Source organism: Prenolepis imparis, unplaced genomic scaffold, assembly GCF_030444845.1.
Source record: "Prenolepis imparis isolate NDT839.2.m4 unplaced genomic scaffold, iyPreImpa1.0 SCAF_1, whole genome shotgun sequence".
Classification (NCBI taxonomy): domain Eukaryota; kingdom Metazoa; phylum Arthropoda; class Insecta; order Hymenoptera; family Formicidae; genus Prenolepis; species Prenolepis imparis.
The window spans coordinates 24,580,099-24,604,019 of NW_028141159.1; the positions used below are offsets into that span (position 1 = coordinate 24,580,099).

The following is a 23,921-nucleotide window of genomic DNA, read 5'->3' on the forward strand; positions in this document are numbered from 1 at the left end:
ATACACAATTGACGATCTTATGAGGGAATCGTCTTCGTGTGATGCTATCGTAGATCTGTTTATCAAAGGAAGTCATCATAAGAATCTCAGTGTTGTACTTATTTCGCAAAATCTTTTCCATCAGGGTCGCGGACGTGACATATCTCTCAACGCAAATTACATAGTAGTTTTCAAAAATCCACGTGATCGGGCTCAAATTCGACATCTCTCACGTCAAGTATATCCCGACGATCCGAAATTTCTAGAAGAAGCATACTACGAAGCTACCATGCGACCTCACGGCTATTTATTGCTTGATCTAAAACAATCGACTCCTGACGAATATATCGGTTTTGCACGTGCATCTTTCCCGATGACGAATTGCATTACGCCTACATTCCTCGTAGATCGAGTAGTAGGGGAGGGGGAATATAAAAGTGGTATTTGTGTTTACATTTCGTCAGTCTCACAATTTTGTCATAATGGTGACACGTGGTAAAAATATCAAAGCGACTTCGACGACGTCGAAAAATTTTTCCGACAGCGCAATAAAGATCGCTAGACGTTCCATTGGTGAGAGAAACGCTTGTCTTTTAAAAGCTTTGTGTTATTTGAATAAAAATCAGAGAGCAACGTTCTTACGTAACGCCGACAATAAACTCATAAAGTGTATTCAAGAGTGCGTTTTCAACACGCTCAAAGGTAACGTTCCACTTGCTAGTAGCGAAAAGAAAGGTTTAGCCAAACATAAAGCAATCCTACGGCGTATCGCAGTAAAACGCGATAATTTGAAGGCTAAAAGAAAGTTGTTGATACAACGGGGTGGATTTTTACCCTATCTTATCGGACCTATACTCGGTGCTATATTATCACGGATTATAGGAGAGTGAAAAAGAAAAATACAACTTTATATATTTTTTCAAAAAAATACTAATTATAAAAGAAATAACAAATGTGAAAAACAACTATTACTACACTTGTCACACCAAATAATGGAGAAGGCAAAAAAAAATGGTTTTGATTTCTACAGAAAATCTCGAAAAAATGCAACGAATGCAGCATCACCAGCAACCGGAAATAACATCGAATCTATCGAATCGAAGGAAAAAAATATGGAGATATCAGATGGAAATAATAATAACTCTGTACGGACTCCGGGAACTCATTTATCGCGTCTCGACGCGGAGATGTGACGTATTCTCAATCTCGCGACTCCTACCGACGAAGGCGAGAGATGGAAATTGTATAAGGAAACACTTCGACGTTATCTTCACTTTGTTCGGGAAGCGAAACGATCTCGCAACGATTCGCGCAATGATACGCAAGGCAACGTCGATGTCGGAGATGGCGAGCAGAACGAAGACATTGATATGACGTTATTAAACGAAGATCTCCCGGAAATGGGAACTTCAATTAGCAGTGAAGGAAACATTAGCGAAAGTAGTTTTGAAAAGAAACGTGCTTAAACGGAAATTAAGCGGAAATGATTAAAGAAATACTCAACAATGTACCTAAAACTTATCTCGTCAAAGCACACTCACTATTAAAATATTTGCTTAAAATTCCGTCATCTAAGAAATTAGCTGGGATAAACGCAGACTCGTCACTATAGACAATGAAGTTGTAACGGGGTCGAATATTACTGAACTTATAAACGACGCTGTACGCGAGAGAAAAACGGTGAAAGCAACCGGGAGAATTCAGTTTGCGAGATTACTTCGCGACATAAATACGCTTTTCAATCTCATAGAAAATCGCGATTTATTGACTATGTTTGCACGTAAATCTCAGCGTATTAAAAATACGTTGCCGTACGGGAGCTCAACTCCGAAAATTCCGCTCTCACATTCAAAGTTATACAGACGAAAATTAGACGAAACTGAAGAAGACACGGTGTTTTTATCCGTCACTGACGATAGCGATGACGGTAAAACATTAATAAGCAACGAGGATTCACTGACAAAAAGGAAGAAAGGTTTATTTCATTGGAGCAAACTCGAATAATGGAACTCGAAAAATTGTATTACGATCCCTCGCACTACGCAGGCTATTCCGCGGAGAATTTATCTAGAGCTGCTAAACCACATTTTACGCGTAACGACGTCATTGAATGGCTTAAATCGCAAGATACGTACACGCTACATCGTCCAGTACGACGAAAATTTCCGCGTTTATATTATAACGTGACAAATATCGACGATTTATGGGAGGCAGATTTAATCGATCTTCGTAATCTCAAAAGTTATAATGACGGATGTTCCTATCTGCTGACAATTATTGACGTGCTTAGTAAATTTGTTTGGGAGAACCATTACGTGACAAAACAGCTACCTGCGTGACAAAAGCCTTTCAACGTGTGCTTTTGAGAAACAATAAACGAATACCTGTATACTTGCAAACGGATAAAGGTAAAGAATTTATAGCTAGTCCTGTACAAAAGTAGAATTTATAGCTAGTCCTGTTCTTTAAGAAAAAGGCATACGTTTTCGTGTAGCCCGCAATCCCGATATTAAAGCAGCTGTTGTAGAACGATTTAATAGAACACTCAAGGAGCGGATGTGGCGTTATTTTACACATAACAATACGCGACGTTACATTGATATTTTACAGGATATCGTTCACGCTTACACTCATACTCGTCATTCTTCTATTAAAATGCAGCCTGCAGTCGTTACGCGGGAAAATGCTCGTATCGCGCGTGAAAATATTAATCGTCGTTGGAACGGCGATGACATCGACGACGTCAACAAGAAGAAAAAGTATCGCGAACGCAAAAAGTTAAATATAACGCTGGTGATCTCGTGCGCGTCGGTAGAGCAAAAGTAGCCTTTGAGAAAGGATACGAGGCAAAGTGGAGCGAAGCAATATTTCGAATTCACCGTGTTCTCGAATGGAGGAAACCCTGCGTATACGAATTAAGTGATTTAGAGGGCGAAATTACGGAATTTTTTACGAACAAGAATTAACACCGGTCAATAAAGACTTACAAGGGGAAGAATTTATCATCGACCGCGTGATAAAAAGCAAAGGACGCGGAAACAATAAACAATTGTTAGTTAGCTGGCAAGATTATCCTTTAAAATTCAATTTTTGGATTCTTGCAGTTTAAGATCTTTGAGTCAAAATGAAGGAGGAGCAATTTTACATGATTCTTCCGAGCAATAGTAGTATGAGTTACTTTCCGGAAAATAAAACCACGTGTTTTACCACTGAATTACCTCAACGTATAGAGTTACAGGGTCGATGGAAAGTAGCGCTTGCTGAGATTCAGTTTCCATATTGTTTTTTACATATACGATCAGACGAGAAAGGAATAATCAGGTTTATTGATATTAGTGAGAAGGAAGCAGTAATTAAGGCTGAGAAATCACAACTACCGACGGGAGTTTACTCGAATATGCAAGATATTATAGATGCCTTAAATTTCGCAGCCAAATCTGTTGAATCGCTATAATTTGGCAATTCGATGCTAGCAAAGGTGGTAAAACTTTCATGAAACTTTCCTGTGAAAAAAAGAAATGTTCTATGGTTCATTATGTAAATTTTTCCGAAAAAATTCACAGCATACTCGGATTTGATATACCAGTTACCCAGCGAGAAATGATTGGTCGAATCGACGTCAATTCAACATCAATTCGACCAAATTGACGTTGATTCGACGTCGAATCGACATCGATTCGACCACCATTTCTCACTGGGTAAACGTATTAGGGATCTTGATCAACAGAAAAGTGATTCTGCTATAGCAACTTCTTTGCCGGCAAGATTTTATAATGAAATCAGCAAAGGTATACACAGTAAAGAGAATCTCGATAAACTCATAAGTGGTTCAATTATCCTAGACCTTATGTTGCCTTCATGGGTTTATGATGAAGAAATTTATTCGTTGCAATTTTACAAGCTCTCGCGCAATTATCCGATCATATCCACTAAACCAGCTAGTTTGTTGCGTGCCATTCCCGACAAGCTCTTTGTCTATTGTGACATTTGCGAACCTTATATTATAGGCGATGTACAAGCTCCACTTCTTCGCGTAGTCGCACTCGATGCACGAAATAATTACGCGTTTGCATCCAGTCAAGTAAGACTTTTCTCGCACATGTATTACATTGCATTGCGACGTGTTTTACGTACGATCGAAATAGATATAAGAGATCAACTTGGAAAGAGTATACCATTTGAATTTGGAACGTTGACGGTGACATTACACTTTAGGCGAGTCGATTAAATATTATAAAAATACTCAACAGCTACGATAGAAAAAATAAAAAGAGAAAAAAGCAAATTAATTCCTATTAATGGATCACTATTCGGAATATTACGAGCAATTATAGAACGGGGCTAGTCGTGGCGGCGGAATTCCGCGAATTTTTGTCGGATCAGCCTATCAACGTGGTCACGGTATCGGAAGTTTTCTCGGAGGATTATTCAAACGCGTGCTGCCTTATCTAAGTAAGGGTGTACGGGCGGTAGGAAAAGAAGCTTTACGTGCCGGTGTTAATATAATCGAAGATGTTGAAAATAATACTCCGTTAAAGTAGCAATAAAACATTGTTTTGAAGAATCACGCGACAATCTCAAAAGAAAAGCTAAATAAAAAATAGGTAGTCTGATGAAAGGTTTAGGATATAAATTGGATGCAAAAATGCATGTAGCTCAGTTTCCATTTGGGGCGCTTGATGCGCACATCGTTAAATCAGCGACAACAACGGGACGTAAACGACGACGTACGAAAAGTTCGTCGAAAATCAAGACGCGCGGGAAAAAAAGAACAAAATTATCGAAGAACAAGAAAAAGAAGAAAAACACACGACAGTGAAAAGACTCAAGTCTGCGAAACGACAGAAAATTGGCAAGAAACGCACCGTATCCGATATATTTTCTTAAACATTATTATTTTAAACTCAGCAACAAAAAAATTCTAGAAAATAAGTATGTCTTTTCTTCACACACACTCGAGCGAGTGTTTAAAAAGCAAACTCGATCTCTTTTCTTTACCGCCTACGCAAACTAGTATCGAAAGTTTGCAATGGATTTATTACAATTTACAAGCTTGTGACCTCTCTCTCGGACGACTCACCAATAGAATTCGTCATCCCCGGTCACGGAGAAGAATATCTAGATCTCACACACACAATACTGAGTCTTCGTATACGCGTAGACCCGTTCGACGTTTCAACGAGAGGAACTACAGGAACAAGCAGCAGCAGCGCCAGCAGCGAAAGCAACGTAGGCCCCGTAAATCATTTACTTCATTCAATTTTCAATCAGATCGACGTATATTTCAATCAAAAGCTCGTGTCGCCTCCAAACAACGCTTACGCGTACCGCGCGTACATCGAGGCATTGTTAAATTATTCTTCACCCGCAAAAACTTCCCATCTAACTTCATGCTTGTGGGACGCGGATACACCCGATCACGTGGACGAATTGTTGGAATCGAAAACAGCCAATCCTGCACTCGTGAGACGCGCTCAATACATCCGCGGCGGTCGAACGCTAGATCTTATGGGTCATCTTCATTGCGATGTTTTCAATCAAGACAAATTCTTGATTAATGGTGTGGAAGTACGACTGAGACTCGTCCGCTTGAAAGATTTGTTTTGTCTTATGGAAAGTAATGGCTCCTCAAAAATTCATATTCTCGATGCCAGTTTGCTTATAAGAAGGACAAAAATTAGCTCCGGAGTATTACTAGCACACGCTAGAATGCTGAGTGAAGTTACAGCCAAGTATCCGCTCACGAGAGTCGAGGTTAAATCATTCACGATTCACAGCAGTTTGTGGGTGAATCTTTAGATAACGTAATACTCGGACAACTACCGAAACGTATAATTGTCGGTTTCGTAAATAATAGAGTGTTTAATGGTGATATAAAATTAAATCCGTTTAAGGTAAATGCTGGAGTGACGGCCGAACTCCGATAGGTTAGCACCACACATATCCAAATATATACACGTATACACATATACACACGATAGGTTAGCACCACACATATCCAAACATATGCACGTATACGCATATACACACACATATGCGTGAAAATGTTTTTAATATATAACTTTTTTATTAGACTTGCTGTTAAAGATAACAAAAAAAAGGCTTTGTATTAAATTTAATATTGTTAACTCTCTGTATCAATTTATATCGTCTTTCGTCCGGTTGTTATTATCTCCGTAATTATTTCTGTTTCTATGCTTTCTCATATGACCTTTCGGTCGTCGCGTCATGTATTGTTTAATTCTTCCGAGCGAGCCTTCGACAACGAAAAGATCACAAATCTATCGAACCATCGTTTGTCATTTCCAGTATTCTGACTTATACCTATCGCGGGTTATTATTGTTTTGGTCTCGCAACGGTAGTCTAAATTTAAACCATATATGTAGTGTATTGCGCAGACCACGGAATCTCCGGCTCGATTCTGAGAAGCTTCCAGAAACTCGACAATATATATAAACACGCGAAATGCCCGGCGACTTTGAGACTTGCTTATTTTGTCTGGCTGTTCACGACAGTCAGTTCAAGCATTTAATCGAGCGAGACGATCAGTTACTTCAATCATTTTAAGAAATTTCCGATAACGAGTTGCGAGTCTAGCGATTCATCGCTCAGTGTATATCTTTTAACTGCGATCATTAAAGATCTCATCAAATCTTCCAAAATTACTTGGTAACAATTTTCACTTCTTCTTTCATTGACATTGATCCTTGTTCATTTCCGATCTCCTTCGTTCGATTCCCATCTCGCTTTCTCGCTCTCTTTCAGTGTACTGCTTCTTTCGCTCTTTCACTCTAGTTTTTCCTCTCTCTCACTCTCTCGCTATCACACGCTCTCCATTCTTTCCCTCTTCCTCTCGCTCTCTCGGAGCAAGCCGGCATCCTCGATTTACACGCGACAAAATTTCGTTCGTGCGTAAACATAATTTGGTCCTTCGAGCCGGATTCTACTGAGGTAATCTGTACGGAATCAAAGCGGAGTGCCGTGTGACCAAAGTGACAGTCTAATCAGCAGAAATGGACGAACTGTACCAACATCAATCATCGCTATTCCATACGGTATCACGTTCGCTCGACAATTTCAAAAAGATCGGAAAGAAAAATTACACGGCCGCTAAAATCCGATCGCGAGTGACCTCGTTGAAGGAGACCTGGACGCAATGTACTCAGAATCACGCTGCTCTTCTGCATGGCATCTCACGGGATAAACGCGACACGATGGCATATTTCCGAGATCAATTGTTCGACGAACACGAGGACGTCTACCAAGAGACGCTGGACTACATGGCCGAGTGTCTCGAGGATATCGAACCACCTGGGGACCCCCTTCAGTCGTCCAGTCGAATATCCAGCCAGGGTGAATGTACCTCTTCATTTTCTTTATCGCATTTGCCGCCAATTAAAATTCCCCCATTTTGCGGAAACTACGACGAATGGGAAAGTTTTCGCGATCGATTCACGTCGTTAATTATTGCAAACAAGGATCTCACTTCGTTCGCACGTATGCATTTCTTAGCGTCCAGTTTAACCGGCCGCGCTCTTGAGTCAATTAAAACAATACCTATTACCGCTGATAATTTTGAAATCGCTTGGAAAACGCTAGTTTCGCGCTATGAAAATAAGCGGCGATTAATTGAAGTGCACGTCTGTGCCCTTCATAATTTACCAAGCGTTTCACGCGAAAACGCAGTTGAACTCAACGAGCTACGTGATAAAGCAAATCGCGCGATAGCGTCTCTCAAAAATTTAGGCCGATCTGCGGACGAAATTCTAAATGATGTATTAATTTACCGGGTGTCTCAGCAATTGGATCATGCGACGCGAAAAGCATGGAAATTAAAAGGATGCGATGATGCGAAAATTCCGACATATGCAGAATTCGATAGCTTCCTAGCGTCACGCGCTCGCGCTCTCGAAGAATTAACCTCTTCCAACGGGAAAGCTGTTCGCTCGACAAAGGTCTCGAGTACCACTGTATCTACGAACAATATTACATGTCCGTTGTGCAAAGCACCTCATTTTATAAATAAATGCGCTAAATTCGTAAAGAAAAGTCCGAGTCAGCGATTAGAAATAATCAAACAAGCGAATCGTTGTTTAAATTGTCTCAGTTCGAAACACGCGGTGCAATCGTGCATAAGTAAATATTCGTGCAGAATATGTCAGAAAAAACATCATTCTATGTTGCATCTCGACTTGACTTCAGCGTCTACCGGAAGTCTTACTGCAACGATGTCGAGCTCTCCGTCGGAAGCGTCCGATACTAAAGCTGTTACTTCGCTCTGTTCAACCGTTCCGTCGCGACCTTCTGTTTTGTTAGCAACGGCTCGCGTCAAGGTCAGCTCATCCGAGGGTCGCACACTCGTCGTTAGAGCGCTGCTCGACCAAGGGTCAGAAATGACCTTTATCACCGCGAGACTCAGCCACGCTTTGAAACTGCAGCGCATTAAAATGCCCATCGAGATCTCTGGCGTCGGCGGCATCGATGCAGGAACTTGTCGTTGGGCGGCGCACATTAAACTCTCGCCGTTCAATAAATCGCGTCCCGTTTTTACGACTACCGCGTCTATTCTAACATCACTGACTAAATATTCACCGGCGCTTACCAGATCGAATATCGCATGGACGCATCTCGCCGATCTCACTCTCGCCGATCCCGATCCGTTAAGTTCCGAAGCGATTGATGTTCTTATCGGAGCCGACTTATACGGTGAATTGCTTCTTGATGGAATACGAAGAAGCACAAGCGGTCAACCGATCGCACAAAAAACAATTCTTGGTTGGGTCCTCTCAGGCCCTACATCGATTCTGTCGCCGTCGCGTCAAACTATCACGGTTCAGCATAGCGCAACTTCTTTAGCGATCGATCAAGAACTTCGCCGATTTTGGGAGATCGAAGAAGTCCCTCGGGTAACCTTGCTTACTCCAGAGGAGCAACAGTGCGAAAATCATTTTCGTTCAACCTATTCGCGCGACGACGACGGGCGTTATATCGTTCGCCTCCCTTTTAAAAAAGGACCTCCGATTGATATAGGCGAATCTTATAATCTCGCGGAAAAAATGCTTAAAACATTACTACGGCGGTTCACTACAAACCCCGCGCTCAAAGCCGAATACACCGATTTTCTAAATGAGTACGAAAAATTAGGACATATGAAAAAGGTAACGCATACATTAGGAGAATCTCAATGCATTTACATTCCTCATCATCCAATAATTCGGGACCACAGTCTCACGACTCATTTAAGAGTTGTATTCAACGCGTCGAGTCGTACAACAAACGCGACTTCTCTAAACGATCACTTATTGATCGGCCCGAAATTACAAACTGATTTAGCGGCGGTGATTCTTCGGTGGCGACAGTATCGATATGTATATTCGGCAGACATCACGAAAATGTATCGTCAGATTAAAGTCGACTCTCGCGATGACGACTACCAGCGTATATTGTGGATCGAGGATAACACAAAATCAATACAAGCATATCAGCTGTTAACGGTTACATACGGTACAGCGTCAGCGCCGTACTTAGCCTTGCGCGTCCTCCACCAACTTGTCGCGGACGAAGGGGACGAATTTCCCATGGCGTCTCACATTCTGCAACATCACATATACGTCGACGATGTGTTGTTCGGTGCCGACGACATTCCTCTTCTACGCCAAGCTCGCAATCAGGTGTGCGCGTTGCTGCATCGCGGTAAATTTGAACTCCGCAAATGGTCAAGTAATTCGTCTAAATTGCTCGAGGACATCGCGGTCGAAAATCATGGTTTAGCATGTAGTAAAGACTTGCGAGTTGACGAGCAATTAAAAATTCTCGGGATCGCGTGGAATCCCTCGTTAGATGTATTTCAATTTCGGGCCTCTCTCCCGACAACTCTTTCAAATACGAAACGATCGATTCTATCTACAGTCGCGAAATTATTTGATCCGTTAGGGTGGTGTACTCCCGTCACAATCTCAGCAAAAATATTTTTGCAACTTCTCTGGATGACTAAACTCGATTGGGATGCACTACTCTCGTCTCATTTATTAGACCAATGGAAAACGATTCAAACTTCCTTAATCGCTCTACACGATTTAAAACTCGATCGCTGGACGTATCACGGGTCTGACACCGTGCAATGCGAGTTCCATGGGTTTTCCGACGCGTCCACCGCTGCCTATGCCGCCGCCGTATATCTTCGCCTACGATCACTTTCTGGCGAAATTAAAGTGACGCTACTCGGCGGAAAATCCAGGGTCGCGCCCATAAAGTCTTTAAGCATCCCGCGATTAGAATTAGCGGCTGCCGTGTTGCTATCCAAATTGATGGAATTTATGCGCACGTCATTGAATTTGACCTCCGCGTCGTGCTACTGTTGGACCGACTCGACGGTCGTATTAGCATGGATAGGACAACATCCCTCGAAATGGAAGACGTTCGTTTCCAATCGCGTGTCCGAGATCCAATCGCGACTTCCAGATGCGTCTTGGCGACATATTTCGACGGACGAAAATCCTGCGGACTGTGCGTCCCGCGGAATTTCGGGAGACCAGCTTTCAAGTCATCATTTATGGTGGCATGGCCCAACATGGTTGCGCCTCCCGGAGTCAGAATGGCCGGCACAATCCTCTGTCTGCGAGCTCGACGTCTCGATTGAACGAAATCCTCGCGTAACCACGCATCTCACACAACCCATCGAGCAATGGGATTTAGCATCGCGATATTCTTCATGGAAAAAATTAATCCGGGTCACCGCATACATACTCCGATATGTTTCGCGACTTCGCTCCCCGACTCATCGGCGCGCGAGTTTAGATAAAACTTCGATCGCTCTCTCCGCCGCCGAATGTCAAGCCGCGCTGAATTTCTGGTTAAAACAGATTCAAGAGCAAATTTTTCCTTCCGAACGGGCTGCGCTCTCACAAAACCACTCGATTCAATCAAAGAGTCCGATTCTCTCGCTCAACCCATTCCTCGGGGACGACGAATTAATTCGCGTCGGCGGGCGGTTATCAAACGCGCCGCTTCCGGATCAAATTAAACACCCCGTGATATTAGCAAACCACCCGTTAGTCACGATGATAATTCGAGATACTCATTTGAACTCTTTGCACGCCGGTCCGCAACTAACGCTGTCAACGCTGCGTCAAAATTTCTGGATTGTTCGGGCTCGCACTCTCGTGAGAACGGTCATTCATCGCTGTATAAAATGCACTCGCGAAAAGGCCGCGGTACCTTCATATCTGATGGGCAATTTACCCGCAGTACGCGTCTCCCCCCCTGCTCGCGCGTTCTTACATTGCGGCCTCGATTACGCCGGTCCCGTACAAATAAGATCTATGTCCGGTCGAGGAATCGCATCTCGAAAAGCATATATCGCTGTCTTCGTGTGTATGGCTACTCGCGCCGTGCACCTTGAAGTAGTGGAAGGCTATTCAACCTCCGCGTTCTTAGGAGCCTTCTCGCGATTTTGCGCCCGACGCGGACTACCGGCAACTGTATACTCCGACAACGGAACCACGTTTGTCGGTGCCGATCGCGAATTAACTTCGGCTTTTCGAGCTACTATAAAAGATCCGAATTTTCTCAATCACGCGGCTTCTCAAAAAATCGAATGGAATTTTATCCCGCCATCTGCCCCTCATTTCGGCGGTTTGTGGGAGGCAGGCGTACGAAGCGTAAAATATCATGTGCGTCGTGTCATCGGATCCCATACGATGACGTTTGAAGAGTTCTCTACTCTTCTATGCAACATAGAAGCATGCCTGAACTCGAGGCCCCTCGCTCCGCTCACGGATTCAATCGATGATTGTGAACCGCTTACCCCGGGGCATTTTTTGATAGGCGCGCCTCTCTCCGTCACTCCCGAACCATCGCTATTAGACGTCCACGAAAATCGATTGTCTCGGTGGCAAATGGTGCGCCAAATGACCGAAAGATTTTGGAAACTATGGCAGAGTGATTATTTAAACACGCTCCAACAAAGGGTCAAATGGCGGAAAGCGAACAAAACTCAGATTAAAATCGGTCAACTCGTTTTAGTTCGAAATTCACAGCTTCCGCCGTGTAAATGGGAATTGGGTCGCGTTATTAAATGTTACCCCGGTTCCGACGACATAGTACGAGTTGTAAATGTAAAGACCGCCGCATCCGAATATAAGCGTCCCGTCGTGAAGCTTTGTTTGCTTCCTATCGATATCGAGCAACAATAAATCTCGAATTAGTTGCATAAGTTTCTGTAATTAACATATCCTCCGCCTCGAATCAACGTAATGTTTCTCTCTTTCTTCTTTAGTTGATTCGTTTCTTCGTTCTGATTCGCCTTTCGAAACTATAGTTTCGAGGCGGGCGGTATGTTAAAGATAACAAAAAAAAGGCTTTGTATTAAATTTAATATTGTTAACTCTCTGTATCAATTTATATCGTCTTTCGTCCGGTTGTTATTATCTCCGTAATTATTTCTGTTTCTATGCTTTCTCATATGACCTTTCGGTCGTCGCGTCATGTATTGTTTAATTCTTCCGAGCGAGCCTTCGACAACGAAAAGATCACAAATCTATCGAACCATCGTTTGTCATTTCCAGTATTCTGACTTATACCTATCGCGGGTTATTATTGTTTTGGTCTCGCAACGGTAGTCTAAATTTAAACCATATATGTAGTGTATTGCGCAGACCACGGAATCCCCGGCTCGATTCTGAGAAGCTTCCAGAAACTCGACAATATATATAAACACGCGAAATGCCCGGCGACTTTGAGACTTGCTTATTTTGTCTGGCTGTTCACGACAGTCAGTTCAAGCATTTAATCGAGCGAGACGATCAGTTACTTCAATCATTTTAAGAAATTTCCGATAACGAGTTGCGAGTCTAGCGATTCATCGCTCAGTGTATATCTTTTAACTGCGATCATTAAAGATCTCATCAAATCTTCCAAAATTACTTGGTAACAATTTTCACTTCTTCTTTCATTGACATTGATCCTTGTTCATTTCCGATCTCCTTCGTTCGATTCCCATCTCGCTTTCTCGCTCTCTTTCAGTGTACTGCTTCTTTCGCTCTTTCACTCTAGTTTTTCCTCTCTCTCACTCTCTCGCTATCACACGCTCTCCATTCTTTCCCTCTTCCTCTCGCTCTCTCGGAGCAAGCCGGCATCCTCGATTTACACGCGACAAAATTTCGTTCGTGCGTAAACACTTGCAATCTCACTTTTTATTGTTTACTAATATTTCTTCATGTTAACCCTATCGCGTATACTATATTTTATGCACAGATAAACTGCAGAACTATTTTTATTAAATAAGTATTGTTACGAGCTGACATGAAAGAAGCCGATAACAAAACTGTAATTTTTGATTTTTATATGATTTATATATGGAATTATAGCTAACGCGGTCCGTTTTTATAAGTACTTTAATCGTGGAAAAGGATTTATTGATCTGTATAGTCAATAAAAAGATATCCCAAAATAATCTCTATATTCGCATTCAGTCGGTAAAAACATACCTCCAGCATCCCCTTAACTTCAAAAATTACGGAATAAATTTCTTCTCGCTGTACGTCGACGGCTCACAAATTCCTAATAGACCGTTACAGTCAATTTTCTCGTCGGAAGAATCTCTTTACGTCGAAGCTTATCAAACTCTCTTTTCGGGAACGGGTATCCATTTTTTAAACGAAGGAAATTCTATGGTAGTAGTAGAGATGATTATTCTATAGAAGTAGAGATGATTATTCCAAGGGATATACACTTTTTGCTTTTGATCTTACGCCTGATTTGTCAGCTAATTGCGCCGGACACTGGAATCTCGTGAGACACGGAAGTTTACGATTAGAAGTACGATTCGAAAAAGCTCTCACCGAAACCATTAATTGTATTGTCTACGCAGAATTTGATAACGTGATAGAAATTGACTCGTCAAGTTATCGTTGATTTTTCCGGCTAGATTTTACGTCACTCAAAATAATACTCCGTTAAAAATTTTTTTCTCGCATTTTTCTCATCATTCAAAATATCATCATCACTGACATATGTACATTGTAAAAAACATGTAATGAAAAAAGAAACATGTAATGAAAAAGAATTCAGTTTTTTTCGAGACACGAACGTCGTCGGTTCGCAAAAAAAGCACCTCCGCATTATGGATATAGTCGTCGACATACAAGGCTTCCGTGATATTAACGGTGAATTCATTACTAAGGAAGTAGCCGTTGTTGCGATTAACACTGCAATCGTCAGTCATTGGCTAATATTGCCACCGCATCCGTTTGGTGAATTACCCGAAAGAGTAAGACGAGAAAATAATTGGCTCACAAGAAATTATCACGGCATCGAATGGTTCGACGGCGACGTTGATCTAAAATATTTTGCAACGCATCTGCGCGACATTACAAGACACGTGCGTTACATTTATGTTAGAGAAAACGAAAAAGCACGATATCTACAGAATCTACTTTCCAGATATATAAATAATTTAGAAGGCGTATCGCCGGCATTCAAAAATCTATTGCTAGAGGAAGAATACAGACGACATTGTAATCATCACGGATTTCAAAATTTCGTCAACTTTCATTGTGCATTACGCAACGCGTACAAATTAAAATCTTGGTTAGTCGAGCAAAATAATCTTGATACTGACGTCACGTACTACAAATGTCATCCTATTTGTAGTACCCCCGAAAATTGGGAAATAATCACCGACAACAACACCAAGGATTGTACTTTCAACATTGAACCTTTCGAACTAAACCCGAATATTAAAGTACAATCTGATATTGAAAAAGTAGAAGAACAACTCGACTCTGACAAAAACGCAACAAAACAGTCGAAATCAAAGCTTTTGAAAAATATTTGCTTGTTCTTTTCATCAAAAAGAAAAAAATGAACTCACGTGAGATACTACATGCATTGCGTCAACTCAATGTCAATCATGTGGGTGTCTATTCTGCGGACAGAGTTCCAAGAGTATGGACAAGATCAACTGCCATCATTGCTAATACAGACGATCATAATCGACCTGGAGAACATTGGATTGCTTTCTTCCTCGACAAAGACCATACAGCTACATACTTTGATAGTTACGGATTGCCACCTTTGGATCCCAGATTTCTGGTACGGCTTCGTCGAAACTCTATCATCCATCGTTGGAATAATCAACAATTACAATGAACTTTCTCTCTAACTTGCGGACAATACAGCTGTGTATTTTTATATTACATGAGTAATGGTTACGATCTCAATCAGTTTCTTACTCTTTTTATCGAAAATTATGAACAAAATGATCGAATAATCTTACAATTATTTCGTAAAATTTTTCTTTGCGAAAAACGTGCTTAAAAAATATCTTGAACTTTATATACATATAATAAAGTAATATTGTCTTATGTAAAAAACCAATTTGAATAAATGTAAACTTTTTCTCATTAAAATTATTTAGTATTTTCTTCCCATTATTTCCCTTTTCCCTTTTTACTGTGAAACACTCACGTTTTTTCTCTAAAAATTAAAATTACATCATAATCAGTGCGATAATGTCTTTTCTTTATTCGTCTCTGTTGTCCTAATGTTCGACTTTTCTCTTATTGTCACTAACATTAATATTGTTACCTGGCACGCGAGCGGGGCCCCTCTCCCTCAACTTTAACCTGTGGTGGAACCGTGGTCGGGACCCCCGCTGGGTTAATGGCCTATGACGAGACGACACTCCCCGCTGGTTTAGTGACGTCACCGGTGCCAGACGCAGTGGTGCCACAAACGGGCCTCGGTAGTATGCGGTAGCATTGGAGGGGATGACGCGCCAACTACAATGCTACGTAACGATACATCCGAGATCGAGTCTCGGCTCGCTCTTTAATTTTTTAAAATGTTCTTTGCTTATATTTTAATATTTTTTTTCTTTTTATATATATATATATATATGTACAAATATAAAAAATAATAAAATCCATCCACTCTTGGCCAAATATTTTTTTTTATTTAATATATTTTAATAAAATATTTATTTTTAAAAGACATGTACATGTTGGCCAAGAGTGGGTGGATTTTATTATTTTTTATATTTGTTACATATATGTATAAAAAGAAAAAAATATTAAAATATAAGCAAAAAACATTTTAACAAATTAAAGAGCGAGCCAAGACTCGATCTCGGATGTATCGTTACGTAGCATTGTAGTTGGCGCGTCATCCCCTCCAATGCTACCGCATGCTATCGAGGCCCGTTTGTGGCACCACTGGCCAGAGGGTGAGGGTGGGGTTTGTTTTGACCCCACATAGTGTATTACTTACTACTTCAAACGAATATAAGTCTACAAATTTTTCTATTTAATATACATAATATAAGAATGTGTGCGTGTGCGTGTGCGTGTGTGCGCGCGCGCGCGCCGCATAGTGACCGCGGCGACAGTGTCTATATTTAATATTTAAATACTATCCAAAAATTCATCGCTCGTATATTTCGATGGATTTTTGGCTAATTTTAAAATGTTAAATGTTGATACAATGGTCCATATTCTGGATCTTGTTTTATCGATAAAAGAAAATTCAGAATATGGGTGTATGTCCTATGTCGCCGCAGACCCTATGCGGCGCATTAATTCTTATATCATGTATATTTAATAAAAGAATTTGTACGCTGGTGTCTGCATGGTACCAAAATTTTCTGTAAACAATACACTATCGAAATATATAATGGATGAATTTTTTGGCTCGCCTTTAAGTATTAAAAATCGATACTTTGTTGCTGCGGACCCTATACTGCGAATAAATAAATTATGTATATTTAGTAAAAGAATTTGTACGCTGGTGTCTGCATAGTGCCAAAGTATTCTGTAAACAATGTAATATCGAAATATATAAGCGTTGAATTTTTGGCTCGTATTAAAATATTAAAAATCGACACTATTTCGCCGCGGACACTAAGCGTCGCATTTTTATATTATGTATATTAAATAAAAGAATTTTTACGCTGGTGTCTGCATGCAACTAAAATATTCTGCAAACAATGTACAGTCGAAATATACAAGAGATGAATTTTTGGCTCGTCTTAAAAGTAGACAATATGTTGCCGCGGACTCTATACTGCGCATACATAAATCATGTATATTTAATGAAAAAATTTGTACGCTGGTGTCTGCTTGGTACCAAAATTTTCTGTAAACAATGTACTATTAAAATATATAATCGATGAAATTTTGCCTCGCCTTTAAATATTAAAAATCAATACTTTGTTGCCGCGGACTCTATAGGGCGTAGACTTCTACTATGTGTATTAAATAAAAGAATTTGCAGACTTGTATTTGTTTAATAAAAAGAGCCAACAATTCATCACTTATTTTTTTCACTATTACATTGTTTGCATATTATTTTTGTACCGTATAGATACGAGCTTGCAAATTCAATCCGTTAGTAAAATTAATTATTAATAATAAATAAGCAAATAAATTAATAAAAATATAAATAAATTTTAATATGATTTTTTATAACTTAATAATAATTTAAAATTATATCACAAAGATTAAATGTTAATAACAACTTAAAAATAAAATTAATTTATTTTGACATAAATGAGTGCTTAATAATTGAATTTTGTATTAAAAAGTATATTATTGAGATTTTAGTAATTTAGTTAGTAAACTGAAGAAGCCGCGCGCGTTAGCGCGCGCTGCGTGCTAGCCCCTTTCTAAAAAAAGGCATGTTATTGACATTGTTGTTTCCACGATGCTGATTGGCAATCTCTATTCTCGTTGTGCGTTATATTCATAGCATCAAACAGCTGTCGTCAGCTAAGGATTAACAGTTTCACAGTTTTGTTTAAAATAAAGTTAAATAAAATTATAATTATTAAAAATATTAATTATTACATAAAATCGGATAATGGCGCGCGCAAAGCGCGCGTTTGTCTTGTCTAGTAATATATAAATTAGAAGTGTATTGTAGAAATTAGCTGTGTGTGACTTACAAATAGGTCATTGACAAATTATCAAATAGCTTTTAATTATATGTATTTATTTAAACTTAAGGAGTTTTTTCTAAGTCGCTGAATACGAATGAGAGAGCAGAAGAGAGAAAGAGCGAGAGAGAGAGAGAGAGGGGGGGGAAGAGAGGGGGGAAGAGAGGGAGGGAGGAAGAGAGAGGGAGGGGGAGAGAGAGAGAGAGAGAGAGAGAGAGAGAGAGAGAGAGAGAGAGAGAGAGAGAGAGAGAGAAGGAGAAAGAGCAAACGGGACAGAGTTTAGTTAAATATGTAATTAAAATTTTAATTATTTATGTAATAAATAATTATCTAATTTAAGTCGGGTTTAGTGTCATCTTAATCGTAGAAATCTCATTAATCCATTAAAATTATTTTTAAACTGACAATATTAAATTTAGTTTCTATTTTATTAAATGTTTATCTTCTCGACGCGCTAGAACAGCTCAGAGAGATCAGCTAACTCGAGAATCATATCGATTGCGAGAGCAAGAACAAGACCGTTAGTGAAGAACGTGTGCGCGTGTATGCGTGAGCGCGTGGACTCGTGTGCGTGCGTGCGTGCGTGCGTGCGTGCGTGCGTGCGTGCGTGCGTGTGTGTGTGTGTGTGTGTGTGTGTGTGTGTGTGTGTGTGTGTGTGTGTGTGTGTGTGTGTGTGTGTGTGTGTGTGTGAGCGCAGATATCAGTTTAATGAACGCACGCGAATATATGTGTACGTGAACGCTTGTGCGTGTATGTATATGCGGATTGTATGCGCGAGCGAAATATACATACAATGTATGTGTATGTACGTATACAAGTACACGGTTAAATATAGGTCGTATGCATGAACGGCCGAGTACAATATATTCGAATGCACGCAAATGCGAGTGTATATGCGAATATATGAGTGCACGGATATATGTGAATCGTATGCATGAACGGATAAATTCAGATGCACACAAAAATATGTGTACGTGAGCGCTTGTGCGCATATACAAGGTATCAGTAACAGGCAGGACAAAATTTCAGGGTGATTCTACATGATAAAACAAAAATCAAGAATCACCCCTTAAATTTTGTCCCATCCGTTGCCGAACATCTGTATATGCGAACGCGTGAGCGGCGGAATACAATATATTCGAATACGCATAATTAATCGTGATCCTGGGTGTTAGGGAATATGCCGAGAGACGAAATCCTCGTCCAAAGCGGAGAATTCTTCCACTTTGAGTTTTAATCGGCGTTGTGAACCGTTGAATAAGGTCCGTATTTATAGTCGTTTTTCAAATCTCAAGAGCGTCTATTAGGTTAAATACTCAGATTTTATGTCTTGAGATACAGACGGTTCAATAATTACATTTTGATTAAAAATTAACTGAAATTTTGAACTGAAATTTTCTCTTGAGTATCTCTACTGAATCGAGGTTACAAACGAAATCAAATTGATTTTAAAAATTCATCTATTAAATCATATCATGTCTCAAATCTGAGATGAGATTTGAGAAACGACTATAAATACGGACCTAATGAAGCCGCGTTTCCACGTTTATTATTAGATATTGGTTTGATGTGCGATATTCGTAAACGATTAGGATGTACTATGCGGCTGTTTCTCTTTATTTTGATCTTTACATTATTTTTATTTAATATCTCTAAAATTTCATGAGGTCCGGTATACTGGTCTCCGAATTTACCTGGTTTTGGTCCTTTTAACAAGAATACCTGATCTCCAGGTTTAAAGGTCTAAGGGTTTATTTTTTTGTCGTAATATTTTTTTGATTTGACTTTTGCTGTTACAACGTTTTCGCGCGCATTATGTTGAATCGTGTGAAGTTGTGTGACAAGATTTATTAAATAGTCTTCATAATTTGCTAATTTATCTTCAGGTGGGAGAAGTTCATTTGACGGAACTCGTGCTATTTTTCCGAAAACTAGTTCGTACGGAGTGTGTTTTGTGGTTTCGTGTACGCTAGTATTATAATTGAACATAGCTAATCCGATCCATCTGTCCCATTGTTTTTGCTCGTTTGCGTATTGTTTTAAGTATTCGCTGAGTGCGTGATGTGATCTCTCCAATGATCCGTTTGATTGAAGATGAAAAGCTGTTGTGCGAAATTTTCGTATTTTGAATAATTTGGCAATTTTCTTCATTAAATCGCTAATAAAATTTCTTCCTTGATCTGTAAGTATAGCTTTCGGCGCTCCGAGCACGCAAATAAAACGGTCTACAAAGGCTTCCGCAATGGTTTCTGAGGTTTGGTCAGGTAGCGGTATCCCCATACAATATTTTGTTAGCTGATCTTGTAGTGTTAAGATATATTCGTTGCCTCTTTCGGTCTTAGGTAGTGGGCCTACGATATCCATAGTTACTTTATCAAGCGAAGTGCCAGGCGTATCTGTGATTATCATTGGTTGTTTTGTCTTAACTCGAACGAGTTTTTTCAGTTGACATTGTAAACATTGTTGTATGTGTTTTTGAACGTCCGATTTCAAATTTTCCCAATAATAATTGTGTTTAATTCTATTATATGTTTTGGTTACTCCGCGGTGTCCTCCTGTTGGTGAGCAATGCATTTCGTCGATTATGACAGAACGCAAATCCTTCGGTGGATATTTAATTTGTCCATTGCAAATAATTATTTTCGTAGTTGAGTTAATAAATATCAATTGTAGTTGTACCTTGATATTGTTCCAGGGAACGTTATTAATGAAATCGGTTTTTGCAATGCTAATTGTTTCTAATTTTAAATTTTTGATAACGTTATTTAAATCTTTCAAGGTTTTTAAGATGTGATCTAGAGTTGCCGTAAGGCCTACTCGTTGTTCGTCGTTAACAGGTAGCGCGATATGATACTAGTGTTTGTATTTTATGGCCTTGGCTTCGCCCAAGGTAAGAGATCCTAAATTTGGTAGTTCGTTTCGCTCGGAAAGTTTCTGAGATCCTGAGTCTAAAGGATTTCCTTGGGTGTCGACAAAATATGCTACGTTATCTTTTCGTAGGAATAATAATTCGCGAGAATTTATGATGTTGCTTTTAATTATTTTATTTTCGATAATTCTGGGTTTCGCTTTCCTTGCTTTTAGATTTTGATTAATAATGTCTTCTTCGTCTTCTTCTTTCTCTTCGGCGTCGAGGTCCTTGTCTGATGTGTCGTTTTTTTCTTTGTTTTGTTCAATATTATCTTCTTCCTTAGTGGGTTTTTGTTTATTACCTTGTCCTGCAGTGGCTTCTTATCTGTATTCTGTCTTGTTTAGGTGGATCGTGTATTAATACTTTTTCTGTAGTTTGTATTACGGTCGGTTCATTTATTTCTTCGAGTGTAAAAGGTATAGAATCGTTATTGTTTTCGACAAAATTAGCTTCAAATATGGGTTCTTCGTTATCTGAGAGATATAAATGAAAATCGTCTTCCTCTTTTTCTTCTTCGCTATCTGATTCTTCTAACATTTTTGAAATTATTTCTGTATCTTCGGGGTTGTTTGGATTTAAGGTTTTTCTTTCTTTTATTAGTTTACAATCGATTTCTTCAAGATTTATTGGATTTTTTGATAATGCGTCTGCATTTACGTTAGTTATTCCTACCTTATATATGACATCGTATTCGTATTCGGTTAATTTTAGTCTCCAGCGTAATATTCGCATGTTTGCGTCTTGAGCATTTTTAAACCATAATAATGGTTTATGATCAGTGACTAAGGTAAATTTTCTCCCATATAAATACGGAAAATGTTTGACGCAATATACTATGGTTAAAGCTTCCTTTTCGTATGTGTCATATTTTATTTCGTTATCGGTGAGGGTTCTAGAAGCGTACGCGATCGGTCGGTCTTTATTTATTTCTCCCTGTGATAATATTCCTCCTACTGCTATTCCTGATGCGTCTGTGGTTAAGATAAATGGTTTCGAAAAGTCAGGATATTGCAATACAGGTTCTTCACATAATTTTTGTTTTAAAATTTCGAATGATTCTTCTTGTACGGCTGTCCATTCAAAGCGGGTGTCGTTTTTCAGTAAAGAAGTAAGTGGTTTTGCAAATTTAGAAAAGTTCGGTATGAATCGTCTATAATAACCTGCAAGTCCCAAAAATTGTTTAATGTTCTTCGGTGTTTTGGGTCTCGGAAATTGTTGTACTGCTTCTAATTTTTTTTGATCAGGTTTTACTCCATCTTTGCTAATTACGTGTCCTAAATATGTTACTTCATTTTTTAGAAATTCACATTTGTCTGGTTGTAATTTTAAGTTGGCTTTACGAAGTCGCTCTATTAATGCGTTATATTTTCGTTCATGTTCTTCTAGAGAGGTAGCATAAATAACAATATCGTCCATATAGACAAATAATTCCTCGCCTTGTAATCCAGTCAATACTAGGTCCATTAATCGTTGAAAGGTAGCAGGTGCATTTTTTAATCCGAAAGGCATTCGATCGAATTCATAATGACCGAAAGGAGTGGTAAATGCTGTTTTATGACTGTCGGCAGGATCCATTTTTATTTGATGGAATCCGGAAGCTAGATCACATACTGAGAAGTACTGTGCTCCTCCTAATTGATCCAATATATCTACGATGTTGGGTAATGGATAAGCGTCATCGATAGTTTTGTCGTTTAACGCTCGAAAATCGAGAACCATTCTCCAGCGTTTGTTTCCCTTCGAGTCTTCTTTCTTTGGCACGATCCATATGAGCGTATTATAAGGTGATTGAGACGGTTTTACGATGCTTCCTTCTAACAGTTCTTCTACCTGCTTGTTTATTTCTTCTTTGTGTAATTGCGAGAATCTATACTGACGAGTGTTAATCGGTCGAGCGTCTATAATGGTTATTTGATGTTGTAAAACATGAGTAGCGGTCAGTTTTTCTCCAGGAACATGAAATCGATCTTGACTGTTTGTTATTAATTTTAATACGTTCTCTTGTTCTTCTTTATTTAGATGTTCTAACCGCAGTAATTCCATAATTTGAGTAAATCGAGTTTCCTTTGGTTGTTCGGAAACTACTAGGCAATTATGTAAATTGAAATTTTCTACATTAACTCGTTGTTTTTCTTTGTGTTTTGACTCTCTTCTTCGTGGAAAATTTTTTATAATTTCTTGAGACCTGTCAAATAAGGATGCTGAAATTTTTTCAGACGGTTTATGTTTATTCTCAAATGTTTTATTATTTATTTTTTCAATATTTTTGTTATATTCTTGAGTTTCTCTTAGAAGATTTTCCATTGTAACTTGAGAGGTTTCTAATTCATTTTCATTATTTCTAACAGATAATCCAGTTTTCGGAAATGTAAGTTTTGGAAGGGATAAACGATCCTTTGAATTTTTGGAAAAAGGTTGTGTCGAATTATGAAATGAGGTTTGGTAACTTCCCTCTTCGGAATCGACGGAGCTAGAATTTTCTGACAAGGTTTGACATTTTTCCTTCGAAATTCTAGGAATTTTTTCTTTTGGGAGATTTTTATAACTTTCTTCTCCAATAATTTCTGGATTATCAAAATTTTGAGAAGAGGTTTGGTAACTTCCCTCTTCAAGGATTTCTGGATCATTATAATTTTCAGGAGAGGTTTGGTAACTTTCCTCTCCAAGGATTTTTGATTTATCATAATTTTCAGGAGAGGTTTGGTAACTTCCCTCTTCAAGGATTTTTGATTTATTATAATTTTCAGGAGAGGTTTGGTAACTTCCCTCTTCAAGGATTTTCGATTTATTATAATTTTCAGGAGAGGTTTGGTAACTTCCCTCTCCAAGGATTTTTGATTTATTATAATTTTCAGGAGAGGTTTGGTAACTTCTCTCTTCAAAGATTTTCGATTTATTATAATTTTCAGGAGAGGTTTGGTAACTTCCCTCTCCAAGGATTTTCGATTTATTATAATTTTCAGGAGAGGTTTGGTAACTTCCCTCTCCAAGGATTTTTGATTTATCATAATTTTCAGGAGAGGAGGTTTGGTAACTTCCCTCTCCAAGGATTTCCGATTTATTATAATTTTCAGGAGAGGTTTGGTAACTTCCCTCTC

General features: G+C 39.2%; 1 protein-coding gene across 1 annotated transcript; it reads left to right on the plus strand.

The window, feature by feature from the left end:
- The first annotated feature begins 6,993 nt into the window (after positions 1 to 6,993).
- Positions 6,994 to 12,174, plus strand: LOC145934067 (uncharacterized). The gene has a single exon (XM_083034289.1). The coding sequence runs from the start codon at positions 6,994 to 6,996 to the stop codon at positions 12,172 to 12,174; it is 5,181 nt and encodes a 1,726-aa protein (XP_082890415.1).
- Positions 12,175 to 23,921: the final 11,747 nt, after the last annotated feature.